A 19,370-nucleotide genomic window follows, 5' to 3' on the forward strand; every position below is an offset into this window, starting at 1 on the left:
AATTGACAGGCTGCAGTCTGGAGAGACAAACCGCTTGTCAGTCTCCGCAGGGAAGCCGCGGGCGTCTGTGGATGTATAGTGGGCATGGGATTTCTTGAAATCCCATCCCCTATGCTGTTAACATTTGGACACTGGGGATTTGATGGTGCACAAGTACACAGCATCAAACTCTGAGCAACTCTGGATCGTGGGCACGTAACCTTACAGGACTTTGTTTCCTGGTCCTTCAGGTAATAACAGCATAGAACTACTGTCTTTTTACATCCTTCTAAAACAAGTACAGGCTGCTTTTCACCTGATGTAAGCCTTTCTAAAGGAGGAAAATTTACCATTATCAGTAGAGATGAGCGACTTTACCTTTTTTAGGGTCAAGTCGGGTCTCATGAAACCCGACTTTCTCAAAAGTCGAGTCGAACTAAATCGGCTAACTATCAGGAAAAGTCGAAGGTCCGACTGAAACACAAAACCCAACGCAAGTCAATGGGGAAGCAAAGTCGGCAGGGAGTGGAGGACAGTAAACACACCTACATGCTGGACCGCTTTTTTAAAGTGCGCAAACTCTCTCTCTCCGCTGCACATGTCATCTCGTTGCCCACAGTGTACGTCCTTGCTCAGTTGCTGAAAAAAGTCACATGCAAGCATTCTGGGAAATCCGACTTTGGTACTCGTTTTGCCGACCGCATGGCCGACTTCACGCTGTGGTTGGGTTTCGGTCGACAAAACCCAACTTTGCCATAAGTCGGCGACTTATGAATCTGGCCGACCTGTTTCACTCAACTCTAATTATCAGTACTTTCCCATAAAATATAGTGTTTGAGTGACAGTTTCCATATACTACTATAAATAAAGCATTACAAGATATCACCAGCTTAAAATTGACACATTTTGTGCATGATGTCAATGTACCGCTTTTCATGCAGCCCCATCGATATAGACAGACCCTTGAAGCAGTATGCATAGCAATTTGAGATAGACCAAAACCTTTTAGACATGCAATAGGAGCAGGTCTATCGTTAAATACAGTATAAACTGATGGCGTATTTCCTAAAGTTTAATTTATAGCACGGTTTCATGATAAGCACTGTAGAGTAGGTTACATTTAATGCCAAGAAATCAATTTAACTATATATTTTTTTTACAGTCAGCTCTTGAAAGTTTATCACTCGTCATAAAATCAAGCATGTTACTTAGCAATATAAATCCCTCACTTACAGAACAGAGCAGTCTGCAGGCTGGCTTCTGAGTAAAGGCTCATACACAATACTGTAGGTCAATATTATCTGAGCCTGCCGATATCGGCAAGAATAGCCAACACCCTTCACAATGTAATATGTACATACTTTCCTCCAACAGATAAGGGGGAAGAACTACCCGGCCTTTTGAATTCTTAGGGCCAATCTTTTTGTCCTACTTGGAGAAAGCCGCAGCCAGAGGAGGTTGGCAGCAGCTCTCTCATAGAGAACACGGCAAAGCTCTGCTGACCTGTGAAATCTTGTGTATGGGGGATAGTTGAAAGATAGCGGTCAGCCAAGAGCTAATGTTTATGAGGGCCTTAAAGGAGATATCCGGGACTTAGTGCTTAGGCACACTTTGCTTTTCACGAACAGGCAGGTGGTTGCTAACTACCTGCTTGGTATGCCCGGCACAGAGCAGTAAGGCTGCTCCTGCTGGCAATTCAGCTGCCTCTGCTTAAGTCACGTCGACAGCGTGGCATTTTTCTTCTCTGCTCTGTCGACGGAGCAGGATTTCTACGTCATTCTGATGGATAGCCGCATTCCAGTTGGAACTGTGGGAGCCAACTGTCAATCAGAAGATTGCAAGCCGTGCCCCATCAACAGAGCAAGGTGGAAAAGAAGTCACCACTCTGTCAACGTGACATTAGCACATGCAGCTGAATCCAAGGCAGGAGCAGTCTGTGATCGCTTTGTGCCGGTGATGAACAGCGACGGGCACAAGAGGCATGCAGGTAGCAGATAACCTTAGGTACATTATTTGTTTTTTTGGAGTCCTGGATATCTCGTTTAAGGAAACCTGAGCTTGCACAATTAGGGTGCCGGTATTATAAAACGTTTAGGACCAGTGGTAAATATTTTACATTCAAATTCGGCTCACCCCCTTATAAAGTGGCAGATACAGCTCCCTTTGCATGCAGCTTTTGTTAATTATGAGCACAAGCAAAAAAAACTAACCATCATATTTGAAGTGAAATGCTACTGTTAGCATAGTCTAATCAGATGTCTGTTAGGCCAAGTGCGCAATGTTTCCGCACCTACTGTCCAGCATATACATCCATGAGGTATAGGTCTGACAGCGGTTAGTCTTTCTTGATGCTCTGGAATCAGTCCATTGTAGGGCTCCATGGTAAAAAGAAACACGCAAACAATAAAAAAGACACTTTTTTGTAGTGACCCTCTGTATAGTAAACTACAATTTGCTGCACTTACCTATAAGTTGAATAAACAGTATGCAGACAAATATCGGCAAGACTTGGGCTAATATAACGCTTTCAGCCGCTATCTGTTAAAACTGATAATGTGTAGACTGGGAACATTTACCTGATGTACATGCTAAAAATTGAGTACAAACACTATCGGGAGAAGTTAATAAGAGAGAACATCTAAAAGTCTCTTCATTTTGTGGCTGAGTTGCCTTTATTTGTGCCAAAATGATCAAAGTGGTGCCTATTTGATAAATTGGGAGCATGTTGTAAGACTGGTCCAAACCACATCAAATTTGAATTCAACCTAAATGTGTCTAATGCAATAATCTAAGTTCTCTAATGTACTTTAATTAAACATTTTTATTTTTTTTTAACATCGGTTCAGATGAATGTTTCATTTTAGAATCCTCAGTGGGACGTCATCAGGGGCTGGGGTAACTGCTGCAGCTGCTTTCCCCACACTGAACAAAGATACATCAGTGAATTTCAGGGGTTGGGTTGGTCCCTGCTCTACTAAGTAGGCGTTGTTTGCCAAATCCAAGGCATGCTCAGTATGATCAGTGCTAGATTACCTTTGAACATGCAGTGACAGTGCTCTCCCTCACCAGCTCTCATGAGAAGTGATGAGCAGGCAAGAGAGCGCACTGTCCGTGTACAATAAAAAGGAGATAAGTCAACTCAACAAGCAGGATGAGCAGAGACCACTCCCTAAAACAGGCATCACCACAACATCAACAGTAACGTTTTTTTTCGGGGGTTGTCTCTGCTCTCTCTTCATGCCGCATTCGCTCATTCTTTCCTTTTCAATGTGCACTCATAATGCACTCTTGCCAGCTTGTCACTGCTCATTAGAGCGGGCGAGGTAGTACATTATCAATGTGTTCCCTTTGAGTTATTACACATCTGTCTAAAAATTTAGTCCACTTTTTAAGACATCACATTACTTGAGCAAGTTTAGTAACAACTTATAAATCTGGCTAAAATCTAATTTGCATGGCTGACCATGTCCACTTTAGAAAAGCAACAAAACTGGCAGAAAACCGCAAAAATGCACAAATGTCTTTGCAAAAATGTGAACTGTGCTCTCTGATACTGCACGTAGAGGCAGTATTGCTTCATTAGATTGAGAGCATGGATACTGAAGCTACGAGAGATAAACAATTAAATTAAGAGCTGAGAGGCTCTTATTAATAAGATGTAAATTGTAAAGTAGCTTGATTTTTTAATCACTTTGTAATTTTTCGCATTAAAGATTATGAAGAAACTCCTTTAAAGATCATGAACAATCCGTGTAGTCGCTGTCATCAAATGTTGGGCTATGTCCCCAAAGTATGGAATCATAGACCATGGGCACATTTAGCCTCCCGAGTTCATGCTTTCAGGAAAACAAAGCTGTATTTGAAGCAATGACAGAAAAATCCATATAGTAGTATTCTGATATTCACGGCATATACTGTGTATACGTCATAAAAAGTTGAATATAAGAACACCAATATGGTGGGCATGCAATCACAGAAACCTATGAGGGAATCACATTGGTTGACAAAGGGAATCTAGACAGTACATGCCTGTACCTGTGATTAGGCTACAGATAACACCATCTGAGCATGTGCGCTCATGACCAATTTCTAGTTTTAGCTAAAAAAAAATAAGATTAAAATCGATGTCAAAATTGCACTGTGTGAACAAAGCTGTTCGGCCCCGGTAGGGTGGCATCAAGGAAAGACTAAAACTTCTGATTTTAGGATTCACTTCTTGTTATGCCAAGACTAAACAATGCAAAGTGTGAATAGGGCAGTGTAAAGAAGCTGTTATTTGCAGGGGATGAGGTAGGAGGAGGCACTAATGACTGAGGAGGAACTGCGCTCTACAGCATGTGCGCTAGCAGTACGCTGTGCAGCACAAGAAAAATTGAATGGCTGTAAGGATATCATTTTACATGGTTCACAGATGTACCGGTAATTTTCCTATTACTTTTTTGGAGCTCTCCTTTAATTTGCATTTTTTATAATAGAGGACAGATTATTTTTGAAAAAAACACAAAAAGTGACAGTGGAATTAGAATTCTTTTCTCACATATGTCATCAGCAAATCAAATTATTTTTTTCTGATGTAGGGTTCATTCAGAAGAACAGATTTTATGCACATGTGCTGTCCAAAGTGATTCAATAGGGCTATTCAGACGAATATTTATTTTACAAAAATTTGCAGCATACACAATTCTCTTCCGCATTTTGGATGAGACTTGCCTATAAGTCTATGGATGCGCAAAAAAAAAAATCCTGTACGGATCATCGATATTGCATCCAATAGTTACAGATACATTGACGTTATTAACCTAGAAATTGTATTTGATCATGGATATTTTAAACTGTTAGTGCATAAATACAGATGACAGATCGTCTGAGCTGTCAGGATGAAAATCGGACCAGGCCTTAAAGAAGCATTTTTTATAAATGCAAATATATGCGCATGTACTGTAGAGAGTTTATTACTATACTCACCTACCGCTGCTCCTGCTCTCTCAGGGATCCAGCGCAATTGCGGCGAGCCAGCTCCCTCTATGCATGAGCCAGAAGTCTTTTTACAATGAAAGCCTATGGAGTCTTGTTCTGACTCTTCATAGGCTCACATTGGAAGTTATAAAAGCAGTGACGTCATTCAGAAGAGGAGAAGAACAGAACTAGACACCAGAGAGAGCAGTGGTAGGTGTATATTAATAGACTCACATTACATTACAAGTATATACAGTCATATGTAAAAGTTTGGGCACCCCTACTAATGTTAACCTTTTTTCTTTATAACAATTTCGGTTTTTGCAACAGCTATTTCAGTTTCATATATCTAATAACTGATGGACTCAGTTATATTTCTGGATTCAAATGAGGTTTATTGTAGTAACAGAAAATGTGCAATCTGCATTGAAACAAAATTTGACTGGTGCAAAAGTATGGGCACCCTTATCATTTTCTTGATTTGAACACTCCTAACTACTTTTTACTGACTTCCTGAAGCACTAAACTGGTTTTGTAACCTCATTGAGCTTTGAACTTCATAGCCAGGTGTATCAAATCATGAGAAAAGGTATTTAAGGTGGCCACTTGCAAGTAGTTCTCCTATTTGATTCTCCTATGAAGAGTGGCATCATGGGCTCCTCAAAACAACTCTCAAATGATCTGAAAACAAAGATTATTCAACATAGCTTTTCAGGGGAAGGATACAAAAAGTTGTCTCAGAGATTTAACCTGTCAGTTTCCACTGTGAGGAACATAGTAAGGAAATGGAAGAACACAGGTACAGTTCTTGTTAAGCCCAGAAGTGGCAGGCCAAGAAAAATATCAGAAAGGCAGAGAAGAAGAATGGTGAGAACAGTCAAGGACAATCCACGGACCACCTCCAAAGACCTGCAGCATCATCTTGCTGCAGATGGTGTCACTGTGCATCGGTCAACAATACAGCGCACTTTGCACAAGGAGAAGCTGTATGGGAGAGTGATGCGAAAGCAGCCGTTTCTGCAAGCACGCCACAAAGAGTCGCCTGAGGTACGCAAAAGCACATTTGGACAAGCCAGTTACATTTTGGAAGAAGGTCCTGTGGACTGATGAAACAAAGATTGAATTGTTTGGTCATACAAAAAGGCGTTATGCATGGAGGCTAAAAAACACAGCATTCCAAGAAAAACACTTGCTACCCACAGTAAAATTTGGTGGAGGTTCCATCATGCTTTGGGGCTGTGTGGCCAATGCTGGCAACGGGAATCTTGTTAAAGTTGAGGGTCACATGGATTCAACTCAGTATCAGCAGATTCTTGACAATAATGTGCAAGAATCAGTGACGAAGTTGAAGTGACGCAGGGGATGGATATTTCAGCAAGGCAATGATCCAAAACACAGCTCCAAATCTACTCAAGCATTCATGCAGAGGAACAATTACAATGTTCTGGAATGGCCATCCCAGTCCCCAGACCTGAATATCATTGAACATCTGTGGGATGATTTGAAGCGGGCTGTCCATGCTCAGCGACCATCAAACTTAACTGAACTGGAATTGTTTTGTAAACAGGAATGGTCACAAATACCTTCATCCAGGATCCAGGAACTCATTAATAGCTACAGGAAGCGACTAGAGGCTGTTATTTTTGCAAAAGGAGGATCTACAAAATATTAATGTCACTTTTATGTTGAGGTGCCCATACTTTTGCACCAGTCAAATTTTGTTAAAATGCAGATTGCACATTTTCTGTTAGTACAATAAACCTCATTTGAATCCAGAAATATAACTGAGTCCATCAGTTATTAGATATATGAAAGTGAAATAGCTGTTGCAAAAACCAAAATTGTTATAAAGAAAAAAGGTTAATATTAATAGGGGTGCCCAAACTTTTACATATGACTGTATACACACATTTAATTAAAAACAATTCATGGGAGTGCCTCTTTAAGCAGCATTCACACATCAATTTTCGCTTTTCTCCCATATATCATCTGTTTTGCTTCCGTTTTTTTTTCACTGAAGCAAGCTTTTTTTTACTTTTTTCTCCATTGACTCTTAGCATTAAAATCTGTTCCGTTTTTAAAAATTACCATAAGCGAGTCTCGCAGATTGAGCACACAGATCAGATTTAAAAACAGATGTGTACATGAATCAATGAAATCCTATGGTCCGTGTGCTATATGTTTAAAAAACGCATAGAACGAGTGTCCATCTTTACATCCATCAAGAACCGTCAATTTTTCTATCATGTTTCATCCATTTTGCTATTGTTTTAAATCTGTTTTTCTCACGAAAAATAGACAGAAAACTGATGTTTCCAGCTATTCATGGCTTCCCACTTGAATAGACAAGTTTGATCACCAGAGAAGAGACTAGGACATGCATGGAGACTAAGGCCACGTTCACACATTCAGTATTTTTCATCAGTGTTTGTAAGCTAAAACAGGAGCAGGCGAAAAATTCAGAAGTGGAGATGTTATTGATGCTATTATACTTGCCCTCTCCGATTGTTCCACTGGTTTTGGCTTACAAATACTGAGGCAAAAAACTCAAATCCTGAATGTGTGAACATGGTCTAAAGGAAATGAAAACAAGGAACTGTTAAAAAACAAACTGATGTGTGAAGGATTCCAATAAACTTTCTAGGACAGTGTGATGTCAGTTTGTATATAGAACTTGGATGAGAAAAACAGATATGTGAGTGAATGTGTCTTACCGTGATGCACATATTATTTTCATTCTATTAGAGTAGAAAATTTGGTGAGATTCTGGAATAAACCAACTGGTGGGGGAGGGGTGTGGATTCTATGCAAAATATCAACGGATAATGGATCCAGGTACTCTAATCTGGTCAGGAATCAGGATGAACAAATCAAACAACTTATGTCACTACTTTGTCAAAACTGTGGGTTTACAGAATACAGTTGGAGAATCAATTCACCTATTTTTGTCATATAAGAAAAGAAAAACACAAATGTAAACTATTTCACCAATTTGCTTCAGATCAATTACATTTTCCCCACCTCCAACCTGCATATTAGCATTTCTCAGCCACATAATAAGAAGGACATAACTTCTAAACGGTTGATTTTCAAAAGGAGGCCATGTCTGCATCTAAAAGGTTAATATACTAATGGGAGGGAGACAGCTGCTTTAAAGGGCTGATCAAGGTTTCTCAATGCACACAAGCAGATCCCGCAACAGACACACTGGGGAGATGTTATACCGCTGTAAAACATGCAGCCGCAGGGACTCATATATATTTTCCAAGCACGGCCAAGATACTCGGATGACATGTTATCTGAGCATGTTCGCTCATCACTAATTACAACATCCAGAATGACTAACAGATAAATCTCCCAAGTTTATATGTTGTATACAGTCTTCCCCTAGAGAGTGGTATCTCCCAGCTCAGAGGCAATCGGTCAAGATAGTGAGAGTGGAAAGCCCCCCAACTCTCAAAGGGCCAGAGCTTTTATTATTAAATCAGTGAGACATTTTCTTAGGTTTTCCTAATTATAAATGTTTGGTTTCCTTTTACCTCAGGTGATAAGTCCTCTTTCAACTTAAAGCTACAGAAGATGTCACAAATCTATCATTAACTACAGCAATTTGAGTGGTCATATCAATAAAAATGTGATTAAATGGGATCTAAAAAGTTAAAAATTATCCTGCAGTTCCACGTTTGTTAAAATATGCTTGCCTATTCATTCTTGAAGTGCTAAACTTTCATAATTTCGCTTCAATGCAGAGATCCAGAGTCTCAACCTAAGTAGCACAATTATTTCAGCCGCGTTTTGTTCTTTTTACATTGCATATTAGAACATGTTTTCCACATAACTGAAGCCATCTACATAAGAAAAGAAATACATTTCTAAAAATGAAGAACAAAGTTACATTTGGAATGTTGGATAGATACAAAACATTTTTTTTTCCCCAAATTCATTTTTGCTTCATTTTGTAAGTATGCATGAAACCATTCTACGGTTTATATATGGGTTAATCCTACATGTTTAAATTACAAGTGTTCTACAGATCCCGAGTCATAGCCAGCACTGCATTCACATTTCTGCTTCAGAGCTGAAATTTCAGCATACATAATGGCACATTTAATTACTACAGCGCTACATAAAATGCACCAAATTAATCAAGATGTACTATTACTAATACATTTGTTGAACCTTGGGTGGTTCGTACACCACAAATGGAAATTGCAGCCGATTTAGAGTTCTGCAAAAAATTATCCTCCTTTTAGGCATACATTCTAGTCAATTGGTTGGCTTCTTTTTGGTCCCACCCTTCCAACTAAGCCTTCCTACTTTTAAGAAAAGTGACAAAGGGGTGAGAAGCATGACAAAAAGTTACACAATAGTAAGAGCATTTTTGACACCACACAACTTAATTTCTATTCGTAGAACTGACTTATTCCTACCAGATGCCGTAGTGTAGGAAGAAGAAAAAAAAATCACTTTCCCACTAGATTGTGAGAGCTACACTGTTGAGTCAAGAAGTTTGTGTGTTAAGAAAAGAAGACTTTGCAAAGATGTCCAGAAAAATTGCAAATTCAGATCCTAAAATAGGCTGTAACCCCGGATCAGAACAAGGGAACTAATATAACTAAGGCCCTGTTCATAGTTTTTTGTCTTATTTTAATTTTTACACTTCCTATGTGTATGGTAGATGAAGGCTGTGACAGATGCCTAACAGACTATAATAGCATCCGTTTAAAAGGGGGAACCCGTCATTAGACTCATGCTGCCAAAGCTACGACCAGCATGAATCAGAGCCTGGGTGCACAGTTGTAGCCACATATAGCTTTATCCAAAATCCTTGGGAGTTTGAGAACACTTTGAAAAGTTGGCTGGGAACTATAAGGAGAGATCTGACAAGTCCAGAGCTGCCCCCAGCCGGCTTCTCCCATCTCCACTCCAGGTGACTGTCCAGTCAATCAACTAGGGCGGTGCAGGAAGAAGTCTTCCTGGGGTGGCACCGGACTAGTCTCTCCCTACAGTCCCTGGCTGAAACATCAAACTAGGTTTTCTCTGAAATGCAAGATCTTTTTAGAAAGACATATCTGGCTGCAATTGTGCAGAAAAAGTTCTGATTCATGCTGCCCGTGTTTCCCTTTAAAAAAATACACGTCATGAAAAGCTATTGAAATGATCATAACATACTAGTTAAATAGACGCTTGTGATAAATGCCATGCAGGAACCTCCACTGTACAATTCACATACACAATTTGTATTTCATTCCGCAGGTCTATAAATAATTGCTTGGCTAGGTCTAATTTTGCTGATGGCTAATTATGCATACATGATGATGACATCACAGTTTTCTACAAATGGTTACAGCATACATGTTCTAGATTATCATACAGCTTTTACTGTACTGAGATTGTCATGGCTTCATCTGTGCAATCTATTCAATCCACATTTTAATTAGTTTACTATTTCTTTCAAACTCAAGAAATGTATTGAAATATTGTTACATCAAACATTTTTTTAGATTTCTGTGGCACTAAACAAGCAGAGCACCTGATTAAAAAAGACAGTGCTTTTCATAATTAAAATAGAAAAGTCTGAACAAAAGTTTTTTTAATGAAGAAATATTAAATATCCAAGTCTACCCACTGATAAGTCATTGATCATGCGCTTAAAAATGTGGTGGGTTCCGAAGCATTTACATGGTGTAAAGAGGTGACGCACACACTTTCTAAAGGAACAGTCACACCGCAGGACCGCTATTAGAAAGGAAAGGTGGGCTGCGATGCATCAGTGTAGCGCAGATTAACAGTGTATTAACGCTCTCCTACAGCAGCACTACGTGCGCCAGCCATTTCTCTGCTTCAAATGCATCTACAATAAAAAAAAGTTTAAGGGTATGTGCACATGTTGCGTTTTTTTCCCCCACATTTTTTGCTGCGAAAAATGCATTATTTTACTGTCTAGGAAAGTAAATGAGATTTGGGAAAGCTCAAATACATGACGCTTCTTTTTCCTTGCAGATTTAAAGCAGTTTCAAACTGCGGCATGTCAATCCTTTCAGCATTTTTGCCTTTTTTTTCCACCTATTCTAATGACTGGAAAAAGAATGCATCCATTTTTTTTTTACCCAGCGCCTTTTCTGCCTAGAGATGCCGAAATGTCTGCAACAAATAATTAACGTGTGTACGCACCCTTAAGAAAATCCTATCGTGTTGCTCCTATGCATACCTATTTGTGATGTCTCATTCACCTTCCCTTGTCTCCTCTCATAATGTCAGTATGTTAGCAAGAAAAAAAAAGATCAGAAGGACGTGTAAAACATGACCTCAGAAATGGACCACAGAGAATTTGTAACCATGATAGGATTGCATAGAAGCGGAATACACAAAACCGTTTAACAAGTTAAATAAAAATCGATAAGCAAAATTGCTTTATTTTTTTATTGTAGATTCATTAGGGCAAAAAAACAAATAGGAGATGCAAAATTGTCATGTTTAGAAGACTTTTGACATGTCATAGATTTGATTGGTGAGAGTTGAAGTACTGAGACCCCATTGATGGCTTAAATGGAGTAGAAGCTCTCACCGGAACTTTGCACTACTTCTGGGTTGTCAGCACCCAGACTTCCACTACACAAAAGTTCAAATATCTTTCTGTAAATAGTTAAAAAAATAAAAAGGCCATCAGTAGCGCTGCCGACTTAAGAAGAATAATGGAAATATCAGGTATATTTAGGATAGAAGAGATTTAATTTAGACCTCTATTTTGTTCGTTCATTCGGCTAATTGAAAAAAATAAACTGATAACACGCCTATCAGTTGTGGGATAAAAGGCTGCACAAGTAGGAATGCTTCCAAAAATAGAAGTATTATCAGTTTATTTTTTATTTAAGAATGCTTTAAGAAATAGAAATGTTCATAGTTAAGTTCTATCAATCAATTAAGAAAATGTAAAGTGAGTGAAGAAAAGAGAAATCTAAGGCTCCAAGCGTTGAGGGCCTGTGAATAGCGGTAACTTTACTGCTATTCACAGACGCTGCAGCAAGATTTGAGCAACGTCGGAGTGTCATGGGAACATTTTGGGTAATAAATTGACGGAGAAGGAACTGTCTATGGTTTTTCTGCCTTTTCATGTTTTTCAGTTATCTCCTTGATTACTTCGGACCTACTATTTTTATTTTTTTCAATAAATTGGTGAACGAGGGACAGTGTGGGAGAGACTTTATTCAAATAAAGTGTTTGGGTTTTTTTTCTGTTTGTGTTTTCATTTTTTATTACTGGGTTAGTAATGAGGGTGTGTGACAGACACCTCTCCATTACTAACCCCAGGGCTTCATAGCAGATTTGATTTTAGACAAATCATAGCTGTCATCAGCGCCATAAACCATTAACCCAATTGCCACCACATCAGGGCAATCAGGAAGAGCCAGGCAAAAGCGCCAGACTTGACGCATCTAATGTGATGAACCAATTCTGTGTCAACTGTGAGCTTGTATTCTTATGCTGGGAAGGGCCCAATATCCATGCACCTTCCCAGACTGATAATATAATCCCGCAGCTGTCTGCTTTACCTTGGCTGGTTATCTAAAATAGGGGGGGGGGACTCCACATAATTTTCTTCTTTTATTTATTAGGTTAATCCATGTACTGTAAACTCCATACGCAAGGCACCAATTATATATCTCACAGATATCTTTCTATCTCTTTGCACACCTACTCAATATACCAAAGAAAACAAAAAAGGAAATGGCAGAAATGCATGCTAAAATGCAAGTGAACAGAGATATGAGATTTAATGCTGACATTCAGCTGCGTGAAAGCCTGATCAAATAGATTGTGGGAATGTACCCTAAATCTCATCAATATTTGGTGTCAACGTCCTCTACCTTCAAAGGAGCATCAATTCCTCTAGGCACACAAGCACACAGTTTGACAGAACTCAGAAGGGAGGTTGTTTCAAACATCTTGTAGAATACAGATCTTCTGGGGATGTAGGCTTGCACAAATCCTTCTGTCTTTTCATGTAATACCACACAGATTCGGTGATATTGAGATTAGTGCTCTGTGGGGGCCATATCATCATTTACAGTTCTCCTTGTTCTTCACACTGAAGATGGTTTTTTAATGATATTAATTGTATGTTTAGGGTTGTTGTCCAGCTGTACCGAGGACATATTAGTCATGGCCGAAAGTGTTGTCACTCTTGAAACTGTTCCAGAAAATGCAGTATTTCTCCCAGAAAATTATTGCAATTACACAGGTTTTATTATACACATTTATTTCCTTTGTGTGTATTGAAACAACACAAAAAAAGTCAAAATGGAAATAATTTCAAACAAAACCCCCAAAATGGGTCAGAAAAAATTGCTGGCACCCTGAACTTAAAATTTGGTTTACGTTGGAACAAATAACTGCAAATAATAGCTTCCTGTAACCATCAACAAGCTTCTTTCACCTAGAATTTTGGACTTTTTTCTTTTGCAAACTGCTCCAGGTTGCTCATACTTGAAAGGTGCCATCTCCCACAACAGTTTTAAAATCTCTCCACATTTGTTCAATGGGAATTAAATGCAAACTCATTGCTGGCCACTTCAGAACTCTCCAGCGCTTTGTTTCCATTCATTTCTGTGTGCTTCTTGAAGTAGGTTAGATGCCATTGTCCTGCTGAAAGACCCATGACCTACGACACAAACTCAGCCTTCTGACACCAGGCACTATGACCAAAAATCCTTTGGTAATCTTCAGAATTCATGATGCCTTACACACAGTCAAGGCATCCAGTGATAGAGGCAGCAAAATAACCCCAAAACATCTTTGAATCCCCACCATATTTGATTTTATGCACTGTGTTCTTTTCAATGAAGGCCTCATTTCGTTTTCAGTAAACAGTAGAATGATTTGCTTTACAAAAAAAGCACCATCTTAATCTCATCTGTCCACAATACGTTTTCCCACAATAATTTTGGCTTACTCATGTACATTTTGGCAAACTGGGGTCTAGCTTTTTTATGTTTCTATGTCATCAGTGGGGTCCTGTTAGGCCTCCTGCAATAGCGATTTATTTAAATCAAACATCAACGGATAGTTTGCGCTGACAATGATGTACCTGATCCTGCAGAACACCTTGCATCTTTCTGAAACTTGATTGGCGCTGCTTATCCATCATCCGGACAACTCTGCGTTGAAACCTTTCACCAATTTTTCCTTGCCGTCCACTTCCAGGGAGATTAGCTCCACTGCCATGTTTTGTAAACTTCTTGATTATGTTGCGCACCGTGGACAAAGGAACATCAAGATCTCTGGAGATGGACATGTAACCTTGATATTTTATTTATTTTTCAACGTTTTTGGTTCTCAAGTCCTCAGACTATTGTCCTTTCTGTTTTCCATGCTTAGTGTAGCACACAGACACAAAATGCAAAGATTGAGTCAACGTTTACCCTTTTTATCTGGTTTCAGGTGTGAGTTTCATATTGCCCTGACCTGTTGCTTTCCACAGATGAGTTTGAACGAGCATCACATGCTTGAAACAAAGTTGTATACTTACAGTTTTGCAAGGATGAGTGCCAACAATTTCTTCCTGCCCATTTTGGGGGTTTTTGTGTGAAATTATGTCCAAGTTAAGGTGGTTTCACATTTGCGTTTAAGGCAGCAGCGGCGGCCTGCGCAAGGACGCCGCTAAGCCTCGCCCCCTGCCGTGCCTCCGCCAGTAGCTCCGCCTACTGGCGCAAGACGCTGCATGCGTCCTGCGTCCCCTATCTTTAGCACTGGGGACGCAGGCCGTGCGCAGGCATGCGTTTGGTGGCGCATGCGTCCTTCTGACGCTGCGCCGAGCGCACTAAATTGCAACCTGTTGTGTTTGGCGCTGGTCGGCGCAACGACAAAAGGACGCATGCGCTGCCGAACGCATACCTGCGCACGGCCTGCGTCCCCAGTGCTAAAGATAGGGGACGCAGGACGCATGCAGCATCATGCGCCCGTAGGCGGAGCTACTGGCGGAGGCACGGCAGGGGGCGAAGCTTAGCGGCGGCCGTGCGCAGGCCGACGCTGCGGCCTTAAACGCAAATGTGAAACCACCCTTACTTTTTTTTGTGTTCTTTCAATATATACAAAGTAATTAAACATGTGTGTAACACTGTATGACTGTATTTAATCCTAACCAAATTACCCCGTTCCTATGTTTTCATACATAATTAAAAGTTGTTTCCATGTCAAACTTATGGCTTTTAGCCACAATTTTTTGAAGACCACTTTTGGGCAGACTTCTCAGAGTAGATAGGTATAACTGGGTCTTAATGGTTGCTGCCAGTTCTCAACTGAAAGCAATGCTCGACAGCTTTTGATTTGGACAAGAAACAAGCGTGACCTGTCTTGGACCTATTGCACTATGTTTTCTTGTCCCACTACTACATCTACAGTCCTCAATGATGCCCAATTCTTTGTGTTTCTTCAAAATAGCTTAAACACCCCATCTTCAAACCCTAGTCTGCTTTGAAATCTTTGCTTGCAAGAGATATTGCTGATGCAGTATAACTACCTTGTGTCTTGTTGCCGTGCTCAGTCTTTCCATGGCTTACAACCTGTGATTTCAAACGGTCTTCCACATCTTTGTAGCAGAGTTTAGATGTTCCTCACCAAGTTTAAACCTCCAGTCTAAACTTCCTAGACAGCCATTTCTGTTTGACTGTGATTCAACCTACATGTGAAAATGATGATAATCGTCACCTGTTTGTTATAACTGGTGACGATTGGTGCAACTACTATACCTGACTATAATTCTATAAAATCACGAACTTTCTGCAAGTGTACCGAGAAGAACAGATAATATTTTCAAGGCAAAAAGGTAGTCACACCAAATATTGATTTGATATAAATTTCTATTTTGTGTATTCACTTAGCATTTTGTTAATTGATAAAAAATAAACTAATAACACTTAATTTTGAAAGCATTCATACTTTGCACCATTTTTCTACCTGTCTTAAACCTTTGCACAGTACACCATATACATACATGTGTACACATATACATGCATTTGTAGAGAAAATGACTTCAATTAATAGCCCTAAAAGGAATAAAGCTATCATCTAAAAAACGGCTTGAAGAACTTCATTAAATCCATTAAGAAACAATGATTAGAGTTTATAAATAAAAAATGTCCTACACGGCCTGAGTTTTTAAAGGCTGTTTGGAGTCTTCACTAGAATTTGTTCTATAGGACGGATCATAATTCTGTTGACCTCTCATACATGTTCAAGGGTAAAATGTCTAGACATACAGTGCTGTAAAATCACCATTTGTTCATTTGTTCATCCATTATCGCAGCTGTTGGACTGTGCGATTTTATTACTACACCTGTAGGAACTTTTTAATGTAGAGAACAGTGTTTTTTCTTTTGTTTTTTTAAACTCCTTTCTGAGTCGACTGGGAAACAGAGTTTTTACAGCACTATGGTCGCGATTCTTCAAGACCGGTGATGTTCACACCGGTCATGATGAGGGAGGGATTGCTGGAGTTAGATGCTCCTAATTCATTAAAAGGCGCCTTGCCACTAATCTTACTCTAGTCAGGGACTGGAGGAATATTTCTGGCGTAAAGCATGCCACAGCTCACCATGACTTAGGGAAAGGGACATGTCACAACCGAGCTCTGCCCATTTTGGAGGAGCTGAGCCAAATTGGCATGAAAATGCCAAACACTGCAACATTTTTGCTTCGGTATCTCACAAAAACGTTGTGACTTTTAAAAAAGCAATTTGGCAAGTTCCGGCATATGTACTTTGGTGAATCGGAGTCAGTGGGTCTAAACCTTTTACTCTCAAATATGGATGAAATTCCATTGGAGGCGCAAAGCAGACTGCAAAATCTCAAGCAGCATCAGGCGTTTGAGATTTTTAAACGCTCTCATAATATCCAATGAACTCAATGAAGTTGTTGTTGAAACAGCTTTTTAGGGGATGCTTTTTATTCATTTTTTCTCACTTATATAGTATTACAAAACAAAAAAGCCCTCAGTTAGCTATGTCAGTAGAAAAATAAAGTTATGACTCTTGGAAAAAGGGGAGAAAAAACCAAAAGTGCAAAAAATGAAAAATCACCCAGTCCTGATGGAGTTAACTTCCTATGCATGTATCCTGGATTCAAATCCAACCAGGGTTATTTATTTTTCTTCCATCACATCTGGACCTTTGACCCAACCAACCCCATGACTTTATTCTCTTTACCTGTCTCATATATACCGTATATAAACCGCTACTGTTTGTTATCGTAATATGGCCTGAGGAAGGCTCTGGCCCAGTGGCGAAACGTATATGCCATTTTATCTTGAGATTAAAAAATTACATTAATGACATTACTATTCTATCTTCTAAGTCAGCAGCGCCATTGGTTAGAAATTTTTTCTTTAACCATTTATTGTCCAACTGACAATATAACAGACAGGGATTTGGGGGTCAAAGTGCAGCGGATTTAACATACTTTGGTCTTGAGGAACTTTGTGCCTGATCATAGCATATTCTCATAAGGTGAGCACACTACCTTGCTACCATTAGATGAGGTTATCTAGGCTATGGAGTGCCCTGTATTTTTATTCGCTAAGTAACATCTCTCTATGACATGTCAAACTTTTTCTAAAATTACGGTACTCTTTAAATTCAAGGGAAAATGTAAAGCCTGCCATAGACAGAGAAGGGAGAATTAACATCGTCTTTGACTTTTTGTTTCCATCTGACCAAAGGGATTAATTCTAATACCTTGAGTTTTATGCAAACCATTTTAAAATATATTAAAAAACAATTTCAAGAATTATACCATTTATCCAACTAGAAAAAATCCTACCAAAAAAGCAAATGGCTTCAAATATCAAATTCATTTTAAAAAATAGCTAAAATTTACTTTGGTGGAAAGGGAGATATTTTTTTTTTTTCACTTAAGTGCTAAATCAGTGGGGCATAATTTAAATAGAAATTACAGTACTAACCCCAAATAGTTAAACAAGACAGAAAAAAAAATACACTTTTGCTGGCGTAGACTTACATTCACCCGTCACATTGTCATGTTACACTTCCCACTTAAAAAAGGGGAAATTGCAATCTCTATGTACAAGATTTAGCAACATAACTCAAAGGAAAAACGCTGCAATAGTTTTTTTAGAAATAGAAAACGAGAGTTATTTTCTTCACAATATTTCCTATAAAAGATATGTAACAAAGTAGTAATACCTATAAAATGGCTATTACTAAAACAAAGCTTTCGTCAATAGGCCTCTAGTACTTTGAATGAGGAAAATGGCTTCACAAAGTGGTAGTCTAGATTCCCGCAGTGAGGGCACTGTTGAACGTTGCTGTATTCAGAAAAATACTGCATTCCAATGCGTACATCGATGACGGGCTTCCCACAATGCTTGCAGTTCAGCCGGGCCTAAAATAACCAAGAGAAGACGATTAACTAGCAGACAATGTCAGAACATATAGGGATTAGAGGAATTCAGCCTGTAATATCTGTGTCAGCAACAACTATGATGCATTCAAGAAGCCACCGGCTCTGTATACAGCTGCATTGGGGCTTACGTTCATAACCGATGCCCAAAGCTGCACCAGATCCAAATGGTGCCCCATGTACCCTTATTGCACATTTAAGAGATACACCTGGAAAGGTCTGCCGAATGTGTCATACGTTTCTACAGACAAGGTGTTTGACATGGAGTTTTCTAAGGCCTTTTTCACACTTCAGTTGTTTGACGTCAGTCAAAATCCGCCATTGTTAGAAAAAATCGGATCCGCCATGTTTTTTGGCGGATCCGTTTTTTTTCCTCATTAACCTGCATTAGTGGCGGATTATGACTGATGGTCGTCCGTTGCATCTGTTTTTTGACGGATCCGTTTGAATTTTAGCGTCCGCCGTCTGGAGTAGACGGACAAAGGAACGCTTTTTTTCAGCAGCGGAACCGCTATTTTAAAATGCACATGCCCAGACGATCTTTCCTCTCATGCATTTTAACCCTAAACGCCGTACTGGCAACGGAGAAAATCTCTCTCTCTCTCTAGGTCTCCCTAGGTCTCTCTCTCTCTCTCTAGGTCTCTCTTCTTTTTTCCAGAGTTCTGTTTCTTTAAATTACATACACTGGCGGATCCGTCCACAAAACGGATCCGGTGCAGCCATTTGTTACATAGCGGAAACGGATCCGTTTTTTCACACTTTGGCGGATTTCAACTGACGTCAAGCAACTGAAGCGTGAAAGAGGCCTAAGAGGATTTAAATGATAGATTGCATTAAAGTTTTGTCCAAGCCAAATACCAGGAAGTATTAAAAAGAAAGCACTTTATGGTAATAGGAATTGGGACGATAGTCACTTCTCACGGCCACATGGAAATGGGCAGCATGTGACTTAAATATGAGTGTCTGAGCAAAGGGACTGAATACTTATGACCATGTGATATTTCGTTTTTTCTTTTTTA

General features: G+C 39.5%; 1 protein-coding gene across 3 annotated transcripts in view; it reads right to left on the minus strand.

The window, feature by feature from the left end:
- HECA (hdc homolog, cell cycle regulator) overlaps nt 1-19,370 on the minus strand; it is a 116,759-nt gene that overhangs the window by 29,945 nt on the left and 67,444 nt on the right. Inside the window, exons 4-5 of one of the 3 annotated variants that reach the window (XM_073575700.1) lie at nt 18,135-18,333; nt 14,963-15,613 (exon numbers count right to left, since the gene is read on the minus strand). In XM_073575700.1, coding sequence (XP_073431801.1) covers nt 18,169-18,333 — 165 coding nt within the window. In that variant the 3' untranslated portion in view covers nt 14,963-15,613; nt 18,135-18,168. Of the gene's footprint in view, nt 1-14,962; nt 15,614-15,776; nt 18,334-19,370 lie in introns of those variants that run through there. The other 2 variants (XM_073575701.1, XM_073575699.1) reach the window with 2 other exon arrangements.

Source organism: Dendrobates tinctorius, unplaced genomic scaffold (genome assembly GCF_039654945.1).
Source record: "Dendrobates tinctorius isolate UK_male_01 unplaced genomic scaffold, ASM3965494v1 ptg000046l, whole genome shotgun sequence".
Taxonomy (NCBI): domain Eukaryota; kingdom Metazoa; phylum Chordata; class Amphibia; order Anura; family Dendrobatidae; genus Dendrobates; species Dendrobates tinctorius.